Below are 24,791 nucleotides of genomic sequence, written 5' to 3'. Positions count from 1 at the left end.
TCTAAATAAAAATTAAGAGATAAATCGATTCATGAGAGAAGAAATGTAAATTTAAATCATCAGATTGTTGATTACTAAAATCATAAATATATTTAACAAGAACGCCATTTTTCACCGATAAAAACAACAAACATCAAACTAATGAATTTGCTAAATGTTCAGGAAAATACGAAACACATCATCTTTTGTCGGTCACTTCTGATATTGTAGGACTACATAAAATTGTCACGAATTAAAATTAACACATGAAAAATGTTTCCTATATTATTGGATAAAAGAATATTAGAAATATTTTTTTTATTTTGTTAGTGAGTGTGACGTGTTCAAGCGTGCTGTAGTCTGCCTTCCAAAATTATAATACTCATTTTATATACTGTTAAATTACACTGTTCAGCATGATTTTTGTCTCACGAGTACTAATAGGTGTACTTAATGCAATTTTTTATAGTTTTCACATATGTACTTCGAATTTCTCCATCACTTAATGTTCTTTTTTGTTATTTTAATTTTTTTAAATATTTTAAAACGTTTCTTCGTCCATTTGTCCATTGTCAAGTAAAAGCTCCTAGAGCATTGTAAATATGATGGAACCAAATGCGCTAACTCAAAGGGTAGCGTTGTTACTGTAGCGCAGGTTCAGACGTGTTTAGACATGTACAAACATGATCTAGTGTAGCACACATTCATGCGAACGATGCCAGTTGTGAGATAGTAGTGAACCAGTAAACACGCCATTGTAAGTGCTTTGTGTGTCTGAATTATTGTGTATTACATATTTATAATTTTATTTCTTTTAATTAGTCATTAATTTCTTTAAATCATCCTAACAATTTTTGTTGTATATGTGGTGAAGTGACGCTCAAGGCTCAAAGGCGAAAACTTATTCCATTAGTAAAAAATTGTTATGAACGTTATTTTATGTATAAAGTCGGGGACTAAAAAAGGCCTGGGCCTCACATATCTGTAGTTTATCGTGTTCTAGGTTTCTCACTGCATTGAAAAATGGCACACGCCACATGGCATTTACTAAACCTATTATTTGGAGGGAACCCAAATATCACTCTTCTGAATGTTATTTCTGCTTAACAAACATTAAAGGGATTATGTCAAAATCAAAACATTCAATGGTGTACCCTAACTTGCAATCTGCAATGAGACCAGTTCCACGCTGCGAAGAATTGTCCATACCAAAGCCTCCAGAACACATGACATTAGATGAATAGAGCTCAGAGTCTGATAGAAGTAAAGAAGAAAAAGAAACAAATACGGTGATACAACTTTTGTACAAAGCAGTTCATCTGAGCCTCGTTTACTGATTTAAGAAAATCTTAACGACCTCATACGAGATTTAATGTTATCTAAAAACAGTCTGAAATGCTTGCTTCCCTGCTAAAAGGATGGAATCTCCTTCAAAATAATACAAAGATATGTACTTATCATAATCGTCATTCTGAATTTAAAGACTATTTTTCTGAAGAAAATGGCTTAGTATCCTTCTCTTCCAAAGGACATAATACACCGCTAAACTGTTTCTAAATAATTCAAATTCGTGTAATTTTTTTACGAATCGCGTTTTTATCAAAATCTCACCTTTTTCTCAATTGACCTGTGGGGTTTTGTTTTCTTTGGAGACCGTAATTCATTAGTAGATTAATACTTGAGAATCACGTTGTACACTGAAGCAGCACAACTTCTACACATTAGCAGTTTATTAACATCTGAAATCAACGCCGTTTGATTATTCTGTAATTTGTAAGCATTACTCTGCTTTTGTAAGCATTTAAAATGATGTGTTTTTTCGCACGAATTAAGAGCTTTTTTTCGCAGCCCACAAATCTTTATATATAAAAATGTTAAGTTCGTTTGTGTACGCTTCAAAAACTCAAAATTTTCTGCATCGATTGAGCTCAAATTTTAGCACGATATATAACCCGCATCAAAGATTGTTTTTATTTATTTTTCGCATCAGTCACATACCCGTGACCGCAGAAAACAGTTTTTTTAACGGTCAGCTGTGTACCAGTGACCGCCCCATCGGGCGGCAGCGAGGGGAACACTCGCCATACTAGCTAACGACAACCGCAGTCACATGTGAAACAAAACTTGTTCCCAATTACATTGTTTATTAACAGAAAAGAAAAACGTATCCATTTGCATCTGATTCAGATTATTATACAATCTGAATTAAATATTCACTTTAATCAAGGTTCTTTTGTGTGATCGTGTCGTGATTGAGCTGCGCCTTTCACCAAGCTCTGAATTTATTAGAAAACGACCAACAGTGGGATATATGTATTAATGACGCGTGCAACATTGCACATCCAAACCAAATTCGCGCATTATTCGCAATTATATTGACCGTTTGCTTCCCTTCATCTCCCACAGAGTTATGGGAAAGATATCGATCGCATATGGCTGAGGATATTTTGCATAGAGTACGCCTAGAAAATACCAATATGACCATAGAATTTACAGAAGGCATTTACAACGAAGCATTGATAAATATTGAAGACAAGCGCTGAGCTATTGAAAATAAAGTTCTTAGTCAATTGGGAATGCCAGCACCCACCCGAGCTGCGATTGTTTCATTTGATGTGGATTTACGCCGTGAACAGAGTTACAACATTGGTGATCTTTAGTCATATGTCCAATCAAACATTCCCAAATTAACGCGTGAACAGAAAGGCATTTATGATCGCATAATGCAAATTATAAATGACGGAGTTGGGGGGACCTTCTTCTTGGATGTGCCAGGAGGAACTGGGAAAACATTCCTCATTAGATTGATTCTAGCATCTAGCAACGGTTCTATCAAAAAATGACAATTATCCTGTTGCGGAATATTAATCAGCCAAAACTCTGCAACGGCACGCGACTTGCAGTTAAGAAATTGATGAATAACGTAGTGGAAGCAACGATTTTAACGGGGCCTTTCAAAAGTGAAGATGTCCTCATTCCTCGAATACCCATAATCCCGACTGATACCATTTTAATTTAAAAGATTGCAATTCCCAATTCGATTGGCATTTGCAATCACAATCAATAAAGCTCAAGGTCAATCTTCAGAATTGTGTGGTTTAGATTTAGATGCGGATTGCTTCTCACATGGGCAACTGTATGTTGCGTGTTCCCGAGTCGGTAAACCAGATAGCCTTTATATCTACGCAGACAGTGGAAAAACAAAAAATATTGTATATCCACAAGTATTGCAAAATTAAACTTCTATGAAACGTATGCTTTGTTTTGTTTCTCATTTCTCATCCATGCAACCACAATGTGCCACAGCGAAGCGTGGCGGGTAGAGCTAGTACTTACATAAAGATTAAGTATTCATATTTTCAATAATTTATTTTGGAAACCGTTTCTCATAAAAATAGAGATACTTAAATACACAATAAAATAATAACACGGGGAACAAAACAGAAGCTTTTTTTTTCAAGAAGAAAAATACGTGATTCTGATAGTGTATTTTCTCCTGAATTCAAATATGATATAGGTTTTTCCACATCTCGCAACCTTTCTCAGAGACGGGCATTTATAATTTCAGATATTTGACTCACCTAGAAAGTCAGAAATAACGATTTTCTGATGTATTTCGCCTATGGAGCATCCCTCTTCATGGACCAACAATAATCAGCCAGCATATTAGGATTCCATTTGCCTTGATACCTCCTTTCATAGCTGAAATCTCCTGATAAAAGTGTTTCCCGTGCTCACCGCTCATTGTGCCAAGCTTTTGCCGGAAGAAATCTAGGGGCGAGTGCAGGAAGTGTACTTTTAAGGACATACTACTACCCAAATTTTTATAAGATCATTGCCAATATCAAGGTAATTTTCCGCCTTTCGACTTCCCAAAAAACTCTGAGTAACATTTTTGAGTACTTGCCGTTGCTTTCTCCAGTGGATTCAATAGTTGCTCCAACTTTTCATTATGTGATTGTATTTGTGGACCCATAAATATTTCTTCTTTTATTTTTGCATCACTAATTTTAGGAATCTTCTGTTTTAATTACATGAAACCAGGAGTATTTTCCATGACCTTGTCAAAATTCTTCATTAATCCTAGTTGATATTTAACGGAGGCAGATACACACTTTTAGGATTACACAGTAGGTCATGTTTCACATTTTTCTGTTCAGAAATGAGTGATTCGTGTTTAGGCCATTATTTTCTAATAAAATGGTCTTTTCTGTCCCTACACAAAAAACCATGTCCATAAAAAAAATGTCCATTCACACAAAAAACAACAGTACTTTCTGTAACTAAGAATTAGTGCAATTACCTTCAAATCACCACAAATATTCCATTCATACACTGCATATTTCCAATATAAATTTGAAGTTTTCATATGTTTCTTTCATACTAGCAGAGTGAGCCACAGCTACTGATGGGAGTTTATTGCCATTATGCAGAAGCACAGCTTGTAAACTAACTTTAGAGGAATCAATGAACAAGCGCCATTCTGTTAGGTTATGTTCATTACAGTGTCTCTATAACAGAAGAAATGTCATTTTAAAATACAACGCTTCTTATCATTAAACGAAAAGAATTCCAGCCGTGTTATAGAAAAACAATGATATCATATGTGGCTTAGTTCAAAAGGAATCATTTTTGAAGAGGTTTAAGTTAATATTCAATCATTGCAAAGGGTTTCGCGTATTAAAAGAAATTATAGTCCGTATAAAATTGGTTTGACACACAACGCTATATTGGTAAGTCGTGTTTTTATTCGGCTCCTAACGAATATGTTTGCCGGCCTCCGTGGCGCGAGTGGTAACGTCTCGGACTTCTAGAGGGATTCCAACTCGGGGTTCCGAGTTGGAATCCCGGTCAGGTATGGCATTTTCATACGCTATAAATCATTCATATCATCATCTGAAGCAATCCATAACGGTGGTTTCGGAGGTTAGAAAAAACAAACAAAAAAACGAATACTTAGTTGTGTGGTTTCAGTGTTACTATTTGTGAATTATGTTCTTTGCTTTTACATAGCAAAGAATGCTAAATGACCAAAAAACGATTGCTTGGTCATATATATGTAAAAAAATAACCTAACAAAGAATGTTTTGGTCATTATGTAGGGATATTATTTTCTGTGTATTTGATTAATTCGACTTTTTTTGTTTGCATAGTCTTAAGTCTATCTGGGCTATAAGAAAGTTGGGTGTTTTAATTTATTTACTGTAAGTCATCCTTCTTGGTGGCTTTTCTTTTTGTATTGGTGTTTATTTTTTTTTTTAATATAATACAGATGTTTTAGCGGTTAAATGTAATTCAAAGAAATTTTTTACTTAATCAGTTGTGATTTTGTTTACATTGGCAACGGCCATACGGGCTCTTTGTGATTGGTCGTTGTGTTTGACAGCGGCCATCTTGCATTGATCTGATTGGTTTTCCTTTGTTTACATTTCCATCTGATTTATTAGCCTCTTATTTATTAAAAAACTGTACAAATTAAAAATAGATAGATAGATTTATTAAAAATAGATGAAAACAATCTTTGAAGCGGGTTATATATCGTGCCAAAATTTGTTTTATCGTGTGTTTTTTAATAAAATACAGATGTTTTAGCTGTTAAATATAATTCAAAGAAATTTGATCGTTGTGTTTGACAGAGGCCATCTTGCATTGATCTCATTGGTTTTCCTTTGTTTACATTTCCAAATTAAAAATGTACAAATTAAAAATACATAGATAGATTTATTAAAAATAGATGAAAACAATCTTTGATGCGGGTTATATATCGTGCTAAAATTTGAGCTCAATCGGTGCAGAACATTTAGCGTTTTTGAAGCCGTACACAAACGAACTTAACATTTTTATCTATCTAGATTAGTGGTGTACATCTGAGGAACTGTAAGTTGTTTTGGTTGTATTATCTCGTCCTTTTTTAACATATACATTCAGTAATAACAACAATAATAGTATATTTCACATTGGTTTATATTTACATTAGTTTTTGCTTAATCTGAAATATATTTTATTGTCATAAATAATGGAACAACTCGCGTTGAATGAATACACGTATGTCCGATTTTGATCTTTTAATTTTAGGATGTAATATAATTCTATTTTCAAATACTTAGACGTTTTTGTCATCGTTTAATGTAAAATTTGATAGTTAACTAAAACTGCTTTCCGGGTATTCTCTTAACTTGTATTTTTCTTGCAATATAAAGTTTTATTAAAACAATATGTCGAACTTACGGTCGATGATATTTTTATTAAAATTTACAATTATTGTTAATAATAATAATAAAGCAAAGTATTGCGTTGTTATAAGGTTTTACCTTATTTAAATTTTAATTTTAGCTTGCTTTGTACGTAAAAGTATCACCACATTTAACATCTTCAAAGAACTCTGTGTGTTTATGTATGTTGAAGAATATTTTAGTGAGGTTTTCTTTACTATTTGGAGAAAACACATTATTTACTAATGCAAAAATGTTGTCGATCGAAAGAGTCTTGAACCTATAAAAGTACGGTTAAATAAAATTATTTCACAATTTTTATGAAGAATAAATTTTTATATTATCGCATGAAGTTATCGGTTGTTAAATCACCTGTAAATATTTTTCAAAGATAACGTCGATAATTTTGCTAAATAAAAATTTTGTTTTAGTTCATATCTAGACAGAAAATTGGACTTACCTTATAGTAAAAATAATAATTTTATTTCCGTATAAAGTAAATAAATATTATTTATCAGAAAATAATTATTCTTTTCTGATAAATCATTTAGTTTAGAAAAAAATATATGAATATATAATTTTTATGAGAGCATTACTTTTTTCATAATTCAATTAAGTTGACTTCTGAAGCAAGTAGTCATATTTTAATTCCCACGACATTATAATTTTTTTACCTGTCATTTCTTTAATTTCATCTTCTTCCTTTAAACAATATTTACGTAAAAGCATGTCTGAGGTTCTATGCAAAAGCTTTCCCCTTTTAACTTAGCTACTATGATTATCAACTTCTTGAACACATCATAAGGCAAGTGATATCCAGCGCTATAAATGTTACTCTCACCGGTGTACCGCACACATTATTAATCTCATAGAAAATAACGTAAATGGTCACGACAGGTCACTTACCTGTCCCGGCTTACTGATCAATTTGTTGCTTTAGACTTAAAACCATGTAGTATTCCCAGTAATACTTATACAGTCCAATAATCATATTAATTATGAAAATTGTCATATAGCTACGTATAAACTTTATACCTATATCTTTCACATTGTTTTTTTTCTTATTCCTTCAACCAGTCGCAATTTAATCTTCTTTTCAAACAGCTAGAACCCTTCTGGAAAAAGAGTTTTAGTGATTTTAAATTTAGTTGATACATCACATTATATCTAGATTTTCTCTGGCTAGAGATTACACCAGGAAAAAAATTTTGCCTGTAAAAACCAGTATTTCACAGAAATCAATAATACCTACTTCTATGCCGAGTTTATTTCATGCAGCAGATATCTATACATCAACTATTTATAATTTACTATTTTTGAATCGATAATAAATTCAAACAGTTATGTTATCCTGGAAAATTGACGTAAGAAGGGGAAAATTGGAATATAATGGGAAGTGTGTTTCAAGAAAAAGAGTTGGAATGTAGGAAAATTTGGCTTAGGTATAAAGAATGGAAAAGGGAAGAGATTGGTAAAATTTTTCCAGGAGAAAAAGTATTAATAGCCAACAGTTTGTTCAAAAACATAGACGAAGGAGATTTACATGGATATCTCCTAGGGACGAAGCACACTATCAGATAAACTGTATCTTAGTAACTGAAATGGATATGAATGCTATCAAGAAAAGCCATTGGATTACCAGGTGTAGATATCAATAGTGAACATGTGCTAGTTATAGTGGAATTGAGAATAGCTTTAAAGAAAGTACTGAAAAGTAGAAAGTTAAGAAAGGAAATTGAAGAAATTGAACGATTGGGAAACGTTGGGAGAAAAACAAGCTAAAACAATTAAAACAAAAAGGGGAATGGTAACAGCAAGGAGATCTGGATGAGAGTAAAAAAAGTGCTATTGTAAAACCAGCAGTGGAAGAAGTAGGCAATTATGAAATAAATAGAGCCAAGAAACAACATAAGTTGTTTCTCTCATGGGTAATAACATAAATGCTAGAGAAAATGAAAGAAAAAAGGTGGCGTATGAATAAGACAGGAGAAATTGAAAGAACAATGATCGCAAATTAAACAATGAGTTAAGGAGGGACATACATAAAACTAGGAAAAGGTGGTTGAAGGAAGAATAGAATATTATTGAGAATGTAGAAAAGAAAGGGCAGTCTGATGTGATATATATAAGAAAGTGAGGAGTATTATATGGGATAAATGGAAATTAAAATGATATAAATTGAGGATACGAATGGTAAAATGGAAAATGGAGAGAAAGATGGAAGGAATAAGGAATACGTACGTGGACGACCAGTAAGTATATGATGAGTGAGAAAACTGAGGAAATAAACATAGAAAAGAAGTGGGAGGTAGATGAAGAGGATAAAGGAGCATCGATATTGAAATGTGAAGTACAGAAACCAAGCAAAGAAATAAGGAATAACAAATCGACTGGAGTAGATGAACTTCCGGTAGAATTTTATAAATGCTTAAAGCAGGAAGGAATGGAAGATATAGTTGAATTGTGTAATAGGATATACAGTATGGAAAAACGGGCCTGAAGACGTTGTCAGTAACAGTAATGATACTACCTATTCCAAAAAAACTGGTACAAAAAAATACAGTACACAGAACAATCAGTTTAATAGCCCTTGCAGCTAATTTATTGTTAAGAGTCCAAAAACGGAGGTTGGTAAGAAAAATGGAAGAAAGGGCAGGGGAAGAACGTTTGGCTTCAGAAATGGGAAAGGAATCACTACTAAGGAGATATATTAAGAGAGAAGAAGAAGAAGAATAGTCTGTTTTATATATATAAAGAAGGCATTCGATAGAGACAAATGTAAGAAAATGATTGAGATTCTTAAAGAGAAAATAGTAGAACGGAAGACAGACGGTTAATTAGAGAAATATACAAATGAGACAAATAGCAGCAATAAAAGTAAATAAGAATATGACTGAGTAGTTGGGTCTAGATCGACGTGTAAGTTAAGGATTTACCTACGAAAAAATTTATATCTAAACCAAATCTTTTTTTTTTTATTAATGCATTAAAACGCTTAAAGAATTTTTACATTTTTAAAAGAAGAAAAATTTAAAACAAAATTATACATTTAATGATATATTTATTTCTGTTAGCCCAATGTGTATTGGAAAAATAGGAGAATTTCCGGTACTCATCTTTTCCGTATGTTTAATATCCTACAGATACAATATTTTGCTATTTATAACACTTTTAATAACGTTGAATGAAAACAACTAAGATACACAATGCCATATTCTTTCGTACGTTGTATTTACTTTCGTGTCATTATAAATGTTTTCAGTTGTACGATTTTTTTCTTATTTTGCGTAATAAACATCGTTTTTCAAATTCATTTGATTCCGAGATGTGTAAATATTTCTTTCCTTTTTTTCTTTTCAATTATGATCTTTTAGTTAATTGAATAGTATATAGTAGCTCAGTTTTACATTATTTTGTGTGTATCTTGACGTAAACATCAGTAAATTATTAATTTATATTTTCAGGTTTAAAATAAAAATTCTCTGAAGGATAAATTTAATTTTTATGATTAACATTCTCATTTATCAGAAAAAATATTTGTGAAATGCATTGATGTATTTAAAAGCTAATTAAAAATTCTATAAAAAATCTCAATCTAAAATTTTGTTGAGACGCAAAAAATCATCATTCATCTCTCATAGTAAAAATATTTATAAAAAGAGTAATTTTTATTAAGTAACATGTTTAATATTATATTTTTTAATTAAAGTAAACATAGTTCTCTAACTCGAGGAAAGTACAAAAACTCGTACCGAAGTTGTTGATTTAGAGTATGGTTGATGGAATACTGAATAACACTCAAAGTATTCCGACTTACGCGACGTCGGTTGCTATGACAACTTATTAAGAGACACTTTCTGGCCAAACAAATGAACGTAGTAATTTAAATAGTTGTTTCTGTAGGAAAAATTTACTTAAATTAAAAAGTTATCGTAAAAAATAATTAAAAATAGAGATAATTTTAAAACAAAAATTTATCTATTCTAAAGTTTGAATGTTAAACTTAAAATTCAGTATTAAAAGGGTAAAGACTGCTTTTTAATATCTGTTGTTATAAACAAATTTGAGATAATTTTCATTTCTCTAAAAATGAACAAAAGGAGCAATTACAGCAGAGAAAATTAATGAAACACTAATTACATGTGCATGAATTATTTTGGTCATTTTTTAAAGAATATTTCTGACGTTTGTTTAATTTATTAACGAAGTAAAGTATAATTTATTTTAAAGCAAATTTATTACTTCACAGCCGGTTAAACAATAGCCGGAAATATTTCCATAGACTTTTAATTATGTATTTCTTTAGAACATTTCATTAGTTATAAAATATTAACAAAAATTAAAATTTAATTAACTGTCGATTCTAAAAAAATTTTATTATAAATTTCAATAAAATTATTAAAAATAATTTTAATTTATAATTTCATCATCGTCTTATAAATTATCGGTACTTTATAACTGATACTTATGCATTAACCGGCACTTGTGCATTAATCGGCATGGATATATTTTTAGGTTATGTTTGGCTATATTTTGCATATTAAAATAACTCGGCTGTAATCAGTGATTATTTAATCTATTATTTAAATAATAAAACCCATTACTGTTAATTTTTTTGAAGCGAGCAAAACGAGCATAGGTTAGTTATGTTTGGTTAGATTTTGCTCGTTATCATGTCATCCTCATTCATCCTCTGAAGTAATACCTTACGGTGGTTCTGGAGGCTAAACAAAAAAGAGAGAGATTATCATAACCTATCAAAATCAGCTGATTTCAAAGTCGAGAGTTCTAAGGTTCAAATCCTAGTAAAGGCAGTTACTTTAATACGGATTTGAATACTAGATCGTGGATAGCGGTATTCTTTGGTGGTTGGGTTTCAATTAATCACACATCTCAGGAATGGTCAACCTGAGACTGTACAAGACTACACTTAATTTACATTCATGCATATCATCCTCATTCATCCTGTGAAGTAATACCTTACGGTGGTTCCAAAAGCTAAATAGAAAAAATAGTTAGATTATTATAACCTTTTTTCGTTTCTGTTTAGCCTCCGAAACCACTGTAAGGTATTACATCGGAGAATGAATGGGGATTATACGTATGAGTTAAATGAAGAGTAGTCTTGTGCAGCCTCAGGTCGACCATTCCTAAGATGTGTAGTTAACAGAAACCCAACCACCAAAGAACATCGGTATCCACGATCTAATATTCAAATCTTCCTTTATAACTTTTTTCCTTCTCTCCTAGGCCGGATCGGCATTCAAGCAATACTCAACCCAGGCGGGAGGATCTTTTATTCACCTCATTCGCCTGCCTCAAATCAGTGAGGCGAAGCTGGGCCCGGTACCCTGTGGAGGGTAACCGGTACTGCCGGCTATGCCGTTCCTTTGGTTAGCAAACATGTAAAATTTCTGCAAGAGATTATAAATGCAGTCCCTTTTCTTATTATTCTAAATTTCTACTGTACACGAAACCTTTACGTACCAAACGTTTATTATCGCAATGAAATCTAATCATAAAATGATTACAAAATGATTAATAATAATCTTTTCTTATGAAATAAGAGTAGCCTATGTGTGAGAAAAAGCAAAGAATAGCTTTGGATAAGTCTGGCGTCAAAATTTTAATATTTTAATACCGGTAACTACTCAGAACCGAATATTTTGTTTTGTTAAATCATTTTATTTCACGGGTGTAGGTTTGTAGTTAAAAAAGCAGTTTATATTAAAAATCCGTGTACGACAAGCAGGCTATTTTTGGAACCGTCATTCTAGAGAAAGTAGTGCAAGTAATCCATAGGTGTATACAATAGTAATTTAAAATATTATACAGATATCACAACTAATGTATCTCACACTGGCTTATCGTAATATAAATTGAACTGGACCGATGTTCATATTGTGAAGTATTACCACGTATTAATGTATTTCTTTGGTCTCCAGATCCAAATTCAAACGTATTAATTGAATTTGGCATTATAGAAATCTATTGTAGATAAGTAATGCTTTTCAATTTTGTCATGCTTATATGATAGGATCTGAAATAGGTTTACGACTCAGTAAACATATTGTGTATCTATTTATAAATAAATATTGTTGATAACGTTTATTAACCAAGCGAAGTTTCTGTGTTATCTTAGCCATTGTGTGTGAGTGTGTGTCTACCATTAAATTCATACGTTCCAACAGACTTCTACAAAATATTGCTCTGAATTATTTCTCAAACTATACATGGATCCAGTCTTGTTGGAAAAGAAAATCTGCCTATAAAATAGTTACAAAGAAATCCTGTAAAGCTTCTTACCGATTCATTACCGAGCTCCTTTCGCCCGTTCATTTTACTGTAAAATTGGTTTACATGAAAGTGAAAGTTAAAAACATGTTAAATATATATGGTTAAAATTTTTCAATTTTATATATATACAAATTTATACTATATACAAATTATATATAGTAGCGATATAATAGTAGCGATAGTGATATAATATATATAGGAGCGATATAAAATGCCGAATACAACAAGCGAAACGAGCCTTCAGTAAGAAATATAATTTGTTTACATCAAAAATTAATTTAAATGTCAGGAAAAGATTTTTGAAAGTATATGTTTGGAGTGTCGCTTTATATGGAAGTGAAACTTGGACAATTGGAGTATCTGAGAAGAAAAGATTAGAAGCTTTTGAAATGTGGTGCTATAGGAGAATGTTAAAAATCAGATGGGTGGATAAAGTGACAAATGAAGAGGTATTGCGACAAATAGATGAAGAAAGAAGCATTTGGAAAAATATTGTTAAAAGAAGAGACAGACTTATAGGACACATACTAAGGCATCCTGGAATAGTCGTTTTAATATTGGAAGGACAGGTAGAAGGAAAAAATTGTGTAGACAGGCCACGTTTGGAATATGTAAAACAAATTTTTAGGGATGTAGGATGTAGAGGGTATACTGAAATGAAACGACTAGCACTAGATAGGGAGAGCTGCATCAAACCAGTCAAATGACTGAAGACAAAAAAAAAACAAAAAAAATTATATAGAAGTTGTAATGAAGTAAAAAATGTATTATTTCTGGATATGTGAGTTATAAGAAAATTTTCAGAGGAGTAAATTGAAGTCTACTGTACACAGAACTTAAATGTCAAAAAAGTAGTAACGGAAAATATACATATAATTTCTTTTTTAACAATTTACATTTTCTCCAGAAAAATTTATTTTTGGGGTAAAAGGGAAAATAATTTTGATTTATCGTCACTGTTTACTAAAAATTAACGTACGATGTATCTTTCATCTTTCATGTATCTTTCTAAGATCAATTCGATAAAGGGTTTGTTTATACTAAATTTCATGCTAAAATTATATCTTGCTTATTTCCTTTAAAGAATTGGAAAATAGGTTGTTACAAAATATTTAAATAGGTGAAGAGGGTGGATCCTAATTTTAAATACTACAGCTGCATTTTACAGACATTGTTCTCCCTCATCATAACTGCTGTCTTCAAAGTTAAAAGTGGCTTTATTATATCTTATGTAGCTTGATTTAAGTAAATTCAGATGTTCAAAAGTTACCATCAGATATCCACGCAAAATCGAAAATACTAGTTGATATTTTAAATAAAAATAAAAATTGACATACATATTTAATTCACTGTAGGATGTAAAGCATAGAAACTAGAGCCGTCCGAGGATTCATACTTTATAACGTTGCTAAGTCGTTGTTCCATGAACCGCGATTACTCATTAGCGTGACTACCAATACTCTATTGCTAATGGGATTGTTTAATACCGATAATATCAATGCAATCTAAAATTAAAGTAATTGTTAGTTAATAATAAGACATTTTAGCATGCAAAAAACGTTGTAGTATTGATTTTATAGTTGATGTGGTATTTCTCACCCCAATTTAAATAAATTTAATAAAATTATAAATAGGAGAATTATTTTATTAATAATTTAGAGGATAATAAATAATATAAATAAAATAAAAAAACAAACTAAAAACACGATATATATGTAAATGGATTAAAGAGAGGAATTTTCGTACGATATGATAAAAGGAATTTTCATAAAGCAATCGAAGAAATATTGAGAATCAAGCATATCTCTTAGATTTATCCTCTCTCGTCTTTTAGTTCGTATATTCCAAGATTTTCGATATACCATTTACTGGCTTATAAAGGCAGAAGGTGGAAACCTTTTTCCCCCTCATCGTTCAAAAATTCCGCTCTCTTTAATGGATCCTATTATTCACGTTTTATTTTTACTTTTTTGGTACAGCTTAAAATCTTTTATTTTTTTGTAATATAATTTTTTGCTGTTGATAAAAAAACTCCTATTTTTTACAAAGATTTAACGATGCGATCAATATATAACATATCAACGAACAATTTAAAAATATTATGTAATATTGATTGACGCTGTGATCAATACAACCTCTTTAATGTAAAATTTTATTACAGTAAAACGTTTGAGCCATTATATGTATATCTGATTGAGATAGTGTTAATTTTATTAGCTTATATGTAAAATGGTGTAAACTTGTGAAATACAATAATTCGTTTTAATTGATCTGAGATTTCACCAAAAACAAATTGTGATAAATTATATTCTGATATTCATCGCGTTTTTCACGGTCAAGTGGGTCCATACATGTTGTGTTGATTTATCACACGTCATTCACACACAATAACACATAAGTTATGTTAGTTCTGTGGCTGATGGTTTATAGTTGATTTCGATTGATGGGGTGTCAAGAAGGTTCTACAGATCATACAAAAAACATTCACTCAAAGAAAATGAAAGATATCTCTTCTAAAAATGTAAATACGAACACTCTTTATGTTTTATTTTTTTTACTTTAAATTGTTTTATTTATTTCTATAATAAGTCAGTTATAATCAAATTATTATAATATTTTATTTTTTAAATAAACAAAATGGTTTTAAAAATGAAATCTCAACAACAAAAAAGTATATTTATATATGCATTTAAATATCGACATATTTCAGTAAAAATACGTAAACAATGCTGTACAAAGAAAGTATGAGAGTTCTCTGGTTACGAAGATTTCTGATCTAATGCCAGTTAAAAATTATCTAATGAAGTTTGAATGGTACAATAAATAAAAAAAGATGTAAAATACTCTGTATAACTTACTGCCTAATTATTGCATTCAAAGTATTTCTATCAAGTGATTAAAAGGAAGGAATTAGTTTATTTGACAAAGGCAATAAATTATGTTATTGTTACCTACTGTAATAAACTATGCTAGTTGTATTATGTACAACAGATTGGCTTAAATTAATTTTTGCATAGAAAAATAATATAGTAAATCCAATTTTTTTTCTGACATATAATTGAAATAATTTAGATTGGCTGGTGTATGACGTGAGATGAAAATTAATTTCCAAAATTTAATTTTTCCTTTTGCTCGTTTGTGTAAATGTCGGACAGAAAATGTCGGCTAACGAATGATACAAAAAGTAATAGACTGTTAACTGAACGAATAAGTAAGATCTCAAATTAAATCATTTCACATCATCTGATTTTTTATCTTCTTGTAATAAATAGTGCACCATAGTTGTGATGGGAGTTAGAGTAGGCAGTGTGTAATCAGATCACGACCGGCCATCACGTACTGTTTCAGTTATAAAGAAACTTCACTTAGTACTGCATTAAGCGAGTTACAAGATCTGTTACTTAAATTTTTCATAAATTTTCCATAAATATAGTTTGTAAAAAAAAATAAAATAAATGATATCGCTTATTGTTTTAAATTTATAACTAAATTAATTTTCTCACAATATATTAATTAAATGATGTTTGTCTGAAATTATTATAATTATGTTTTCTGAAAAAAACCGTTATTATGTCTGTTTTTTAAAGTTTATTTAATTATTTTAAGTTAAATTAAATTTATAACAAATATTGTGTTCTAGATTTTGTAACATGATTCATTTTATAACTTTTGTAAAATATAAAATTATTGGTATAAAATACATAAATAATTTATAGAATATTATTTCAATAAAAAAAAATTGTATTTTTCATAAATATTTTTACTACATTTAAAATGGAATTTTTTTAATTAAAATATAAATTGAATAAAAATGACTTTCAAATGGTTGATTACAATTTTCAAGTCTTGTATTTGAAGAATTTCAACGAAATTTGCTTTAAAACAAAGTTACTTTGTTACATAAAGATGCTTTTAGGGAGGGGGAAGTTTACTGTCGGCTGAATCTTAACGCAGTCGTTTAAAATAGTAATACAAAAGTGTGATAGATTCTTTGAACTGTTGTTCAGTTATACTGCACCCTCTGGTTTAATTACAGCTGTAATGACGACTAATTTCAGTTTAGGATTCGTCATTTCGTTAAATTTCACATATCAGATAATTAACTTGGAGTGCATTATTTTATTTTAATTACAATTTAACAGTATATGTTTCTTTTAATGGATAGATCCTTCATACCCTATATCTTTAGGCCTTACCTAAGATATTTATGATCTCTGAAAACATTATTCACGATCTATACGTAATCTAAATTCAGTATTCAGAAAACTCTAAACTATACTTATATAAATATAAATATGTATTTATTAATTATAATGTAAATACAAAAATTTAATGAGTTAATTGATAAAATAATTTTCGGTTGATTATTGACTTTCTTTAACATAAATTAAAAGTTTAAGTTCTCTTTGAACTGCAGACAAAAACTGATTTTTAAGTTTGTGTTTTTTTTACCAAAATAATTTATTAAAACGAATTAGTTTAAATTAATTTTAAACACAGGAATTATATTTTTCTCCAATAACTTTTATATATTTAGTATTTTAAAAAAGTTTTAATATTATGCCTCTGAATTATGATATTAATGGAAAGTGATAAAAATTAGGCAAGTTAACTTAATTTGAAATAAAGAGGTCTTAAAATGAGTAGAAAATGAGAGACGTTTGTGAAGAAACGAACTGAACTGGCTACAGATTAAGACATCCAGGACATTCAAGACTTCCGCTTTTAATGTAACATCGAATAAAATCGATGAAAGAAGATTAGGATACATAAAATAGAATATTTATTACGCAATAGAGAAGATTCGGTGTAGTAAATAATGGTTAAAAGATTAGGCCAGAGAAAATGATTGAAGAAATCGTTAAACTAAACTGATCACTTAAAAATAAAAGTACAAATAATAAAGCTAAAAAATTAGTATTTTTACCTGAAAATCTTCTTTTTTTTCTATTATATATATTTTTGATATAAATTATTTAACTTATTTAAAAGGTTTTTATACCGAACAGTTTTTGCTAAAAAGGCTTTGTTTTATTTTATACAATGGTAGAAATACTCATTTTATCTTCACTTATATTGTTTATTTATTTATTTTTCTTTATGATTAGTAACTTTTTTTAAATTAACATTTGCCTTTAGCGGTTCTCAGAATCTGCCGATTGCATAAAAATCGAAATTTATAGTTTCAGTTGTTTTTCTTTTTATTAATATATTTTATTACGGACGATGATAACGTGAAACCGGTTCTCGTCTTCAAAAAAATAAAAATAAATAAATTTTTAAATTTAAGAATAATTATTTCATATAATAATCTCATATTATATTACTGTTTATTTTTTATTTTTTGTTTTGGATATGTAAATCTAAACAATTTTTTTCTTGTAAAGTTTTTTCTTTTTAAAATTTATTTAAAAATTCAAGTAGTATACCGTTTACTCCCAAAAAAATGTTCAGTTCAGAAAAGTCTATATGTGTAAGAGAAAGGTACAGTTCGGAGACATGTAATATTACTTCATATCAAAGCGAACAATACATTAGGAATCGATGTGGTTAATATTCCAAACAATCCTATAGAAGTGTGTATCTGTTATTACGGTCAAGTAACAACGTTATAATGTATATTTCAAACCGATCTCAACTGTACTGAAGACCAGTGCAGCATCAGGATTAGAAATTAGATTTTGGATGCTGTATAATCTTAATTTTGTTATTTTAAATATTTGCTCTGTAACCTGATTTTTTATTCTAATCCATTATTGTTAAAAACTACTCAAATTTAAAAATATCTAAATCCTTTTTAAACTTAAAGAATAAAAATATTAAGGGAACATTATTTTTATATATACACAGGTTTTAAATTCAATGAATTTATTTAATCGATCAGTAATTTCACTTATAATTTATTAAAACATACTATAAGAATAAAAAAATAAGTACGTATTGCGTATTAGAATATTACCTGCTGCAATAACTGTGACTAATCCTGCGGGTACACCAAGTCCTAACTTTGTTAATGCTGTTCTATCGTCTATGCATGCAACTGCACCCATAACGACCACTGATATTCCACAAACAACCTAAAATAAAACAACAAAAAATCAATAAATATATGTTAAGTTACTTTTATAAACACCTTAATAATACTAAGTAAGATTTGATAACTACAAAGAATTTAAGAGACCCGAGTTGAAACATCAGTCATCCCAAAAACGACAAAGCCGTTCTCAAGAAAATCCACATGCCAGTCTTACTATGGGGATAGAGGATAAAAGTGATCTCTAATATTTTTTCTTCTTCAGCAAGACGAATGGTATGTACTATCACATATCACCCAAAATGCTAGTAATACTCTACTTTACATATCTTCTTCATTCTGTTGATCACAGGATGTAAATAAACAACATTAATGTCAGAGAAAACACTCTTTATTAATTTTTCTTTTATTTTTGATGCTTAATATGCCTTCAACAACCAAAATAAAAATTCTGATAGCGTATAGAAAGTACCCTCTCAATAATGGAGAAATTACAATAATAATAATAATGAAAAATTTTTGAACATCTATAAGTTGAAAGAAATCATTTTTGCTTTTCACTGCAAATGATATGGGAGTTTAAGGTAGAAAAAAACAATGATAACTGAAGCCTAGGAGTAAAGTTATTGTATGAGGTGTTAACTTCATTTCAGTAGTTTTCGCCTCATTCTGCTTTAAAACCAGTTTAATTTCTTTTTTATTATTTTAAGTTATACCGAAGACTTTTAATGAGAAGTATACTCTGGAATTTGCTGCTCCTACGGTAGTTCTAATAAGTATTCAAGGTGCAAAAAATATTTGCGTACGATAGTTGCCATAACGTAGACCGAACATCATGTGTAGCCATCACACCGTAAACATACAGACGCACGCACGCGAGTGCGCGCTCACACACACTTCTTTCCTGTATTACAAACACAGTTCTCAAATTAATTTATGATTGCTTCAATTATTCTATATTGTAAGAAGTATGATTCATTAAATATTTTTTCGCCAGTTGGAATTGTATTGCAGTACCAAATTTAAATTGGTAGGAACAAATCGTATTTTTATTATGCAAAAAGTCCGCGAAGTTTGATTGTTCAAATATTCCAGTTTGTGTTTGTTCAGTTGATCAATAAAAATGTAATAAGCTGATTGATTGGTTATTTTTTTATACTGATATAATTGGTTAAAATAACTACATATTTTGATCGATTAAATTGACATCGTAAAAAATATTGTGGATATTTTTTTTTTGTTTCAATTTTAAGTTTTCACTGTTCGACTGGTAGTAATAGTTATTACTACCAATAATAATAATTATTCTATTATTTTGTAAGTCTCTTTTGAAAATTTTGCGTATGAATTATTTGTTAGATTGATATTTATATTACTTAAATTTTAATAGACTATTTTTAACCGAGCGACTTGAGTAACTGTTTACTGAGATTTCATTAATATAATAAGTGTTGTGAAGTAAAAGAAGTGAATAAATTCAACAGTTATTAATTAAAAAAATAAAAAAGATAAAATAAAATGAGTGAATAAATAAATGTCCTGATTTTGTAATTCTAATAAGGTTTATTGAGAAACTGGCGTTTACATTAGTCGTGCAGTAAAGTATTGTAAACAAAATATTATTTGGTTTATTAATATCAGCTGGCATATAGAATGTACAATTGATTTTCTGTCACTGATTCTGACAATATGTGTTTGTCATTGCATGATAAGGGCAGTTGTTTTGTGTACTTATCAGATTAAGTTTGGGTTATGACAAGTTCCAGCCGCTCTTACGTAATAGATTAGCCGTCATTATTGTAATATCCAGTGAAGAAGTTATGTAATTATTTAACAATAGGAATATTTAATTATAACATTTTCACATAATGTATCTATGTAAACAAGAAAAACGAAATTAAGCGAGTAGGAGTACTTTTGTTGGATATATTGTAATTAATATCTAAAGTTTAAAATGAAAGACTTTAACTTTTTTTAAGTGAAAGAAAAGTTCACGGTTACATCTATATAAATTATTTAACTATACAAAATATTTTGACTATATAAATATTTAAAATGATTCTCAAAAATCATCAAATAAGAATTTGCTATATTTTACTTATACACAAGTGTTTTATTATTTTTTTTACAAGTATCATTTTTCACAGATCTTTGCCAGAAACGCTGTTAAAGTGGTAAGATCAATATTTTGATTAAAGGAAATTTTTAAATAAATTTCTAACAAGAAAGACTACAACAGCGTATGTATACCAATTCAGGGGTAGAAAGAAGGTGGCGTTACAATTTTATATTTATTTTTCACAATATCCACAAATTATTTACGGATCTGTAAATTGTAAGGTATAAGCATAAATGTAACACAAAGGTGATCAAAACTTTGCTACCGGTTAGTAAAATATTTACGCTGAAGATATTTTATACCTAAAAAATTCTTTCGTTATCTCGAGTGACAGACCATGAATTTAATTAATTTAAGATAAAACTGTAGAGTCAATTGAAAGTATTTTTACGTGTATGAATCTTCTGAGGAAATATGTTTTGAAACCCTTTTTTAACCCTTGTATAGTCGTTGTAGGAACTAGAAATTGTATCAGCGTTAAATATGTATACAAAAGTTTTTTTTTTAGGAAGGCTGTCTTATGTAAAACTATTTAAACCGAAAAAAATGGCTTTTTAAAATAATTTTTAGATACATCCAGTTAGTACAAAAATAAACTATGTAAAAAAATGTATTATATATTATAACAGTAAACATTAACCCATATGTGATTTATACATACTTACATACATAACTCGTATTTATTATACATATATATAATATTTTATTTAAAGATTTTTTTTATCCTAAGTATTTTTTTCTTCCTTACGACAATTAATTCCTACAATATATTCATACTAACATACCCCTATAATATATTCATCCTATATTTCATATATTTTACTATTTTCTTTTTGTCATTCTACAGCATTCTGTTTTCTGTATATTCCGTATTTGAATTTGAATGTAAAATATAAAACCAAAAAACCAGTAAAAAAATGTTCAAGAGACAATATTGCATATAGCTATAGTGTAGTTTTCTATAAAATTTAAATTAGAAGTAAATTAAAAAAGCAACATACATTACTTATTTTGTATTATTTTATGTGTTCTTATGACATGATATAATCAACACCTAGAATTATAATTTGGTCAAGTCCTACTTCATCAAGTATATCAGGCATGCTTTTCTTTACATCTGTTGGAATTCTTTCAGTAAGTATTTTTTACAAACATATCTATCTGCCTTAATATATTTCAATGTGTATAAAGGCTTCGAAATCAAGTAGACCCATCTGCTATCCTGGTGATGTTAAATTTATGCAGTATAATTAATTGTTGGTAACAGGACAATATTCGTTACTTAGAATAATTATTTATAGTCATATGTTGACGTTTATAGAATATTTGAACAACAACATATTCTACCTTATCACTCAAAAATCCATTTTAGGAAATTAGAAAAATAACAAATCTAAGAATATGATTATTAATGTAACACGTATATATTTGTATTTATTTATATAAAAATTTATATTAAACTCTGCTTTTAATTTAACTTTTTATTAAATTAATTATAATAAAAAAAGAAAATATTGATATACCTCTACCTTTACGGTCTCGTTATCCATTCATTATGAAGGTGCAACTCTTGTTATCAGTTTGTTGAAAATAGTACAACTCTACACAATTAATATCATATGTGCATAAAAGTAGTTCATTATGAAAAAATTTATTTCTGAATAAAAGTTAGTTAACTACTTGTTTATGCTAAAGATAACATGTAGTTCAAAGTAACATTTACACATAAAATAATCTAAAAACGTTGGACACCAATTGAAGTTTAAGAAACAAAACGAAATGCTTGAGAAAACAATCACCTGTAGAAAACTAAATAATGAGAAAAGTAATCTAAAGTTGAATGCACCTAAAAGGGGTAGGGTGGGTTGACATAATAAGTAAAAATGCAATAAAAATTTCAAGAATCATTTTTAAGAAATTAAACTTTGAAATTTATAATCTTTAAGAAAGTTGAAGAAATTATTATTTTTCAAAAAATTTGAGAAAACTATTTGAATAGGCGCATAAGTGTAGTTTTACTTTGTTTATATTCTACAAAAGGTTGTGATCGTTCACTGATCTGACCTTCACTTTACAAACAAGAGTTGTATAGTGTTATAAATTATATTTAGATAATAGAACAGTTTTTGAGAAATCCAGCGTTTACATTTTTTTCAGCTTTGCAATTTTATAAAGTATTGGTGTCTGTCGTACAAAAATAAAAGCTTTTACATACGGCTTAAGCTTGTTAATATAAATGTTGAGAGTAAAATGTCTGATCAGAATAATAATTCCCTTGAAACCTTTTGTCCTTTTATAGAGCTAGATATATATTCAACAGGATTGTAATTTACAAAATGAAACATATAAAGGAACCGTCATACAAAAAATTCAATAAGAAGTGCCCTATTTACCTTACCTTAACAGATTTAACAATTTAAGTACTTCCTAGTTTCGTTTGAATTTTAGTAAAAGGTTATATTAATATAAAATCCTTTCTTCGTACAACTAAAACAGTGTTTTATGTATATATTTTTATCATATAATGTAATGCGAATTTTGTAGGATTTGTTCACTCACAATTTCTATTTGTATTTAATAATAAAAATATTACGAAATTAAAGTTATATAAGGCTTTTAAATTCAAATTTAAAAGTATTATCCCTTTCCCTTTTTCTTAAATAATAAAAACATCGAAAGTATTTGTATCTATTTCCAAAACTATTTTTAATTTAAACTACAACTGAGAATATTTAAGAACGACTCTTAACATTTACAACCGTAGTTGCTAGTTTTTGTGCCTTGAAACAAACGGCAGGCAACGACGCATCGCTCCACAAAGCAACAAGTAACGTTGTTTCTTTATTTACGATAGTAAAATTTGAGTTTTAATCTTATTTCTCAAACAGTATCAAAGAATGCACTGAGTACCTTGAAAATAGAATTAACTTAATTTTATTGAATTATATAAAAACAAATAAATCTTATAAATAGGTAAGGGTTTTATAATAACATAATGAGTTTATTCAATTTCTTCTCCAACAATTCAGTTTTTTTTAAAATAACAAAGATAATATCAGTTATCAGTAATAAAATAACGCTTTATACAAGCTGTATTTTCCATGAATGTCCTATATTGCATTTTTCAGAATGAAATTGTTCGTTTCACATTCATGTAGAATCGACATAAATAATTACGATTACAGAAACGAAATAAAAAGGATAAACATTTTTTAATAGCACTTTACTTTAGAGTATAAAATTTGTATTGGTAAGAATAAATTTTGTCAAATAGAATTACAATCAGATGGCTTGATTATCGGAAAAATATTAATAATGTTCATTTCTTATAAAATAAGAAGGGAAAAAATATGAAGCACTTTCGAATACAAACCCAGGAGCACTATTTTAACATTTTTTTTAGTAACTTAACAAAACGTATGAACGTTTACTTCGATTTTATATGTTACTAACTTTTATTGATAAAAATCTGATGTGGACACTAAATGACTTCCTTGTGCGCCTATTATATTACATATACACTTTTTTTTTTAAACGAAAAGTACATAAAATTTTATTTCATTAATAACTTCTAATATTTTTTCATATATATATTTTTTTTCTTTTATTGTTATTGTTGAATTATTATTTATCGTAAACATTTTTTTACAGTCAGAGGTTAATAATTATTAATAACACAATATATTTAAATTTAAAAAAAAAAGTTAAAAAAAGAGATGAAGTCTGATTCGAACCGATGTGCTTTCCCCTTGTAAGATTTAAATATTTCATTAATTAAAATTTTTATTTGGTCGTAAGTCTGGAACCAATGAAAATAAGTACCACTTTGATATTTCGTTGAAAAGAATGAGTACTGCATTTAGGAAAAAGCCCAAAATCCAGATTTTTTTTTTGAATTTTGGCCTTTTTTGAACACATTTGGTGCAGTCGATTACAATCAAAAAGGGGAGGTGTACAATTAGATGTTACAGCAGTCCTAAATCCAAAATTTCAACGTTCTTACGGCTAACCGTTTTTGAGTTATGCGAGATACATACGCACATATGTACGTATAGACGTCACGCCGAAACTAGTCAAAATGGATTCAGGGATGATAAAATGGATATTTCCGTTGAAATATGAAAACTGAAATTCTTCGCGATCACAATAC

At 29.0% G+C, this 24,791-nt stretch overlaps 1 protein-coding gene across 1 annotated transcript in view; it reads right to left on the bottom strand.

Annotated features, from left to right (window-relative positions):
- Positions 1-24,791, bottom strand: part of LOC142321900 (uncharacterized) — a 267,911-nt gene that overhangs the window by 79,635 nt on the left and 163,485 nt on the right. The window contains exon 3 of the mRNA XM_075360406.1: positions 18,448-18,565. Coding sequence (XP_075216521.1) covers positions 18,448-18,565 — 118 coding nt within the window. The remainder of the gene's footprint in view (positions 1-18,447; positions 18,566-24,791) is intronic.

This window comes from Lycorma delicatula, chromosome 3, assembly GCF_047948215.1.
Source record: "Lycorma delicatula isolate Av1 chromosome 3, ASM4794821v1, whole genome shotgun sequence".
Lineage (NCBI taxonomy): Eukaryota > Metazoa > Arthropoda > Insecta > Hemiptera > Fulgoridae > Lycorma > Lycorma delicatula.
The sequence above is the reverse complement of the archived record's forward strand: the minus strand, read 5'-3'. Positions and strand labels throughout refer to the sequence as shown.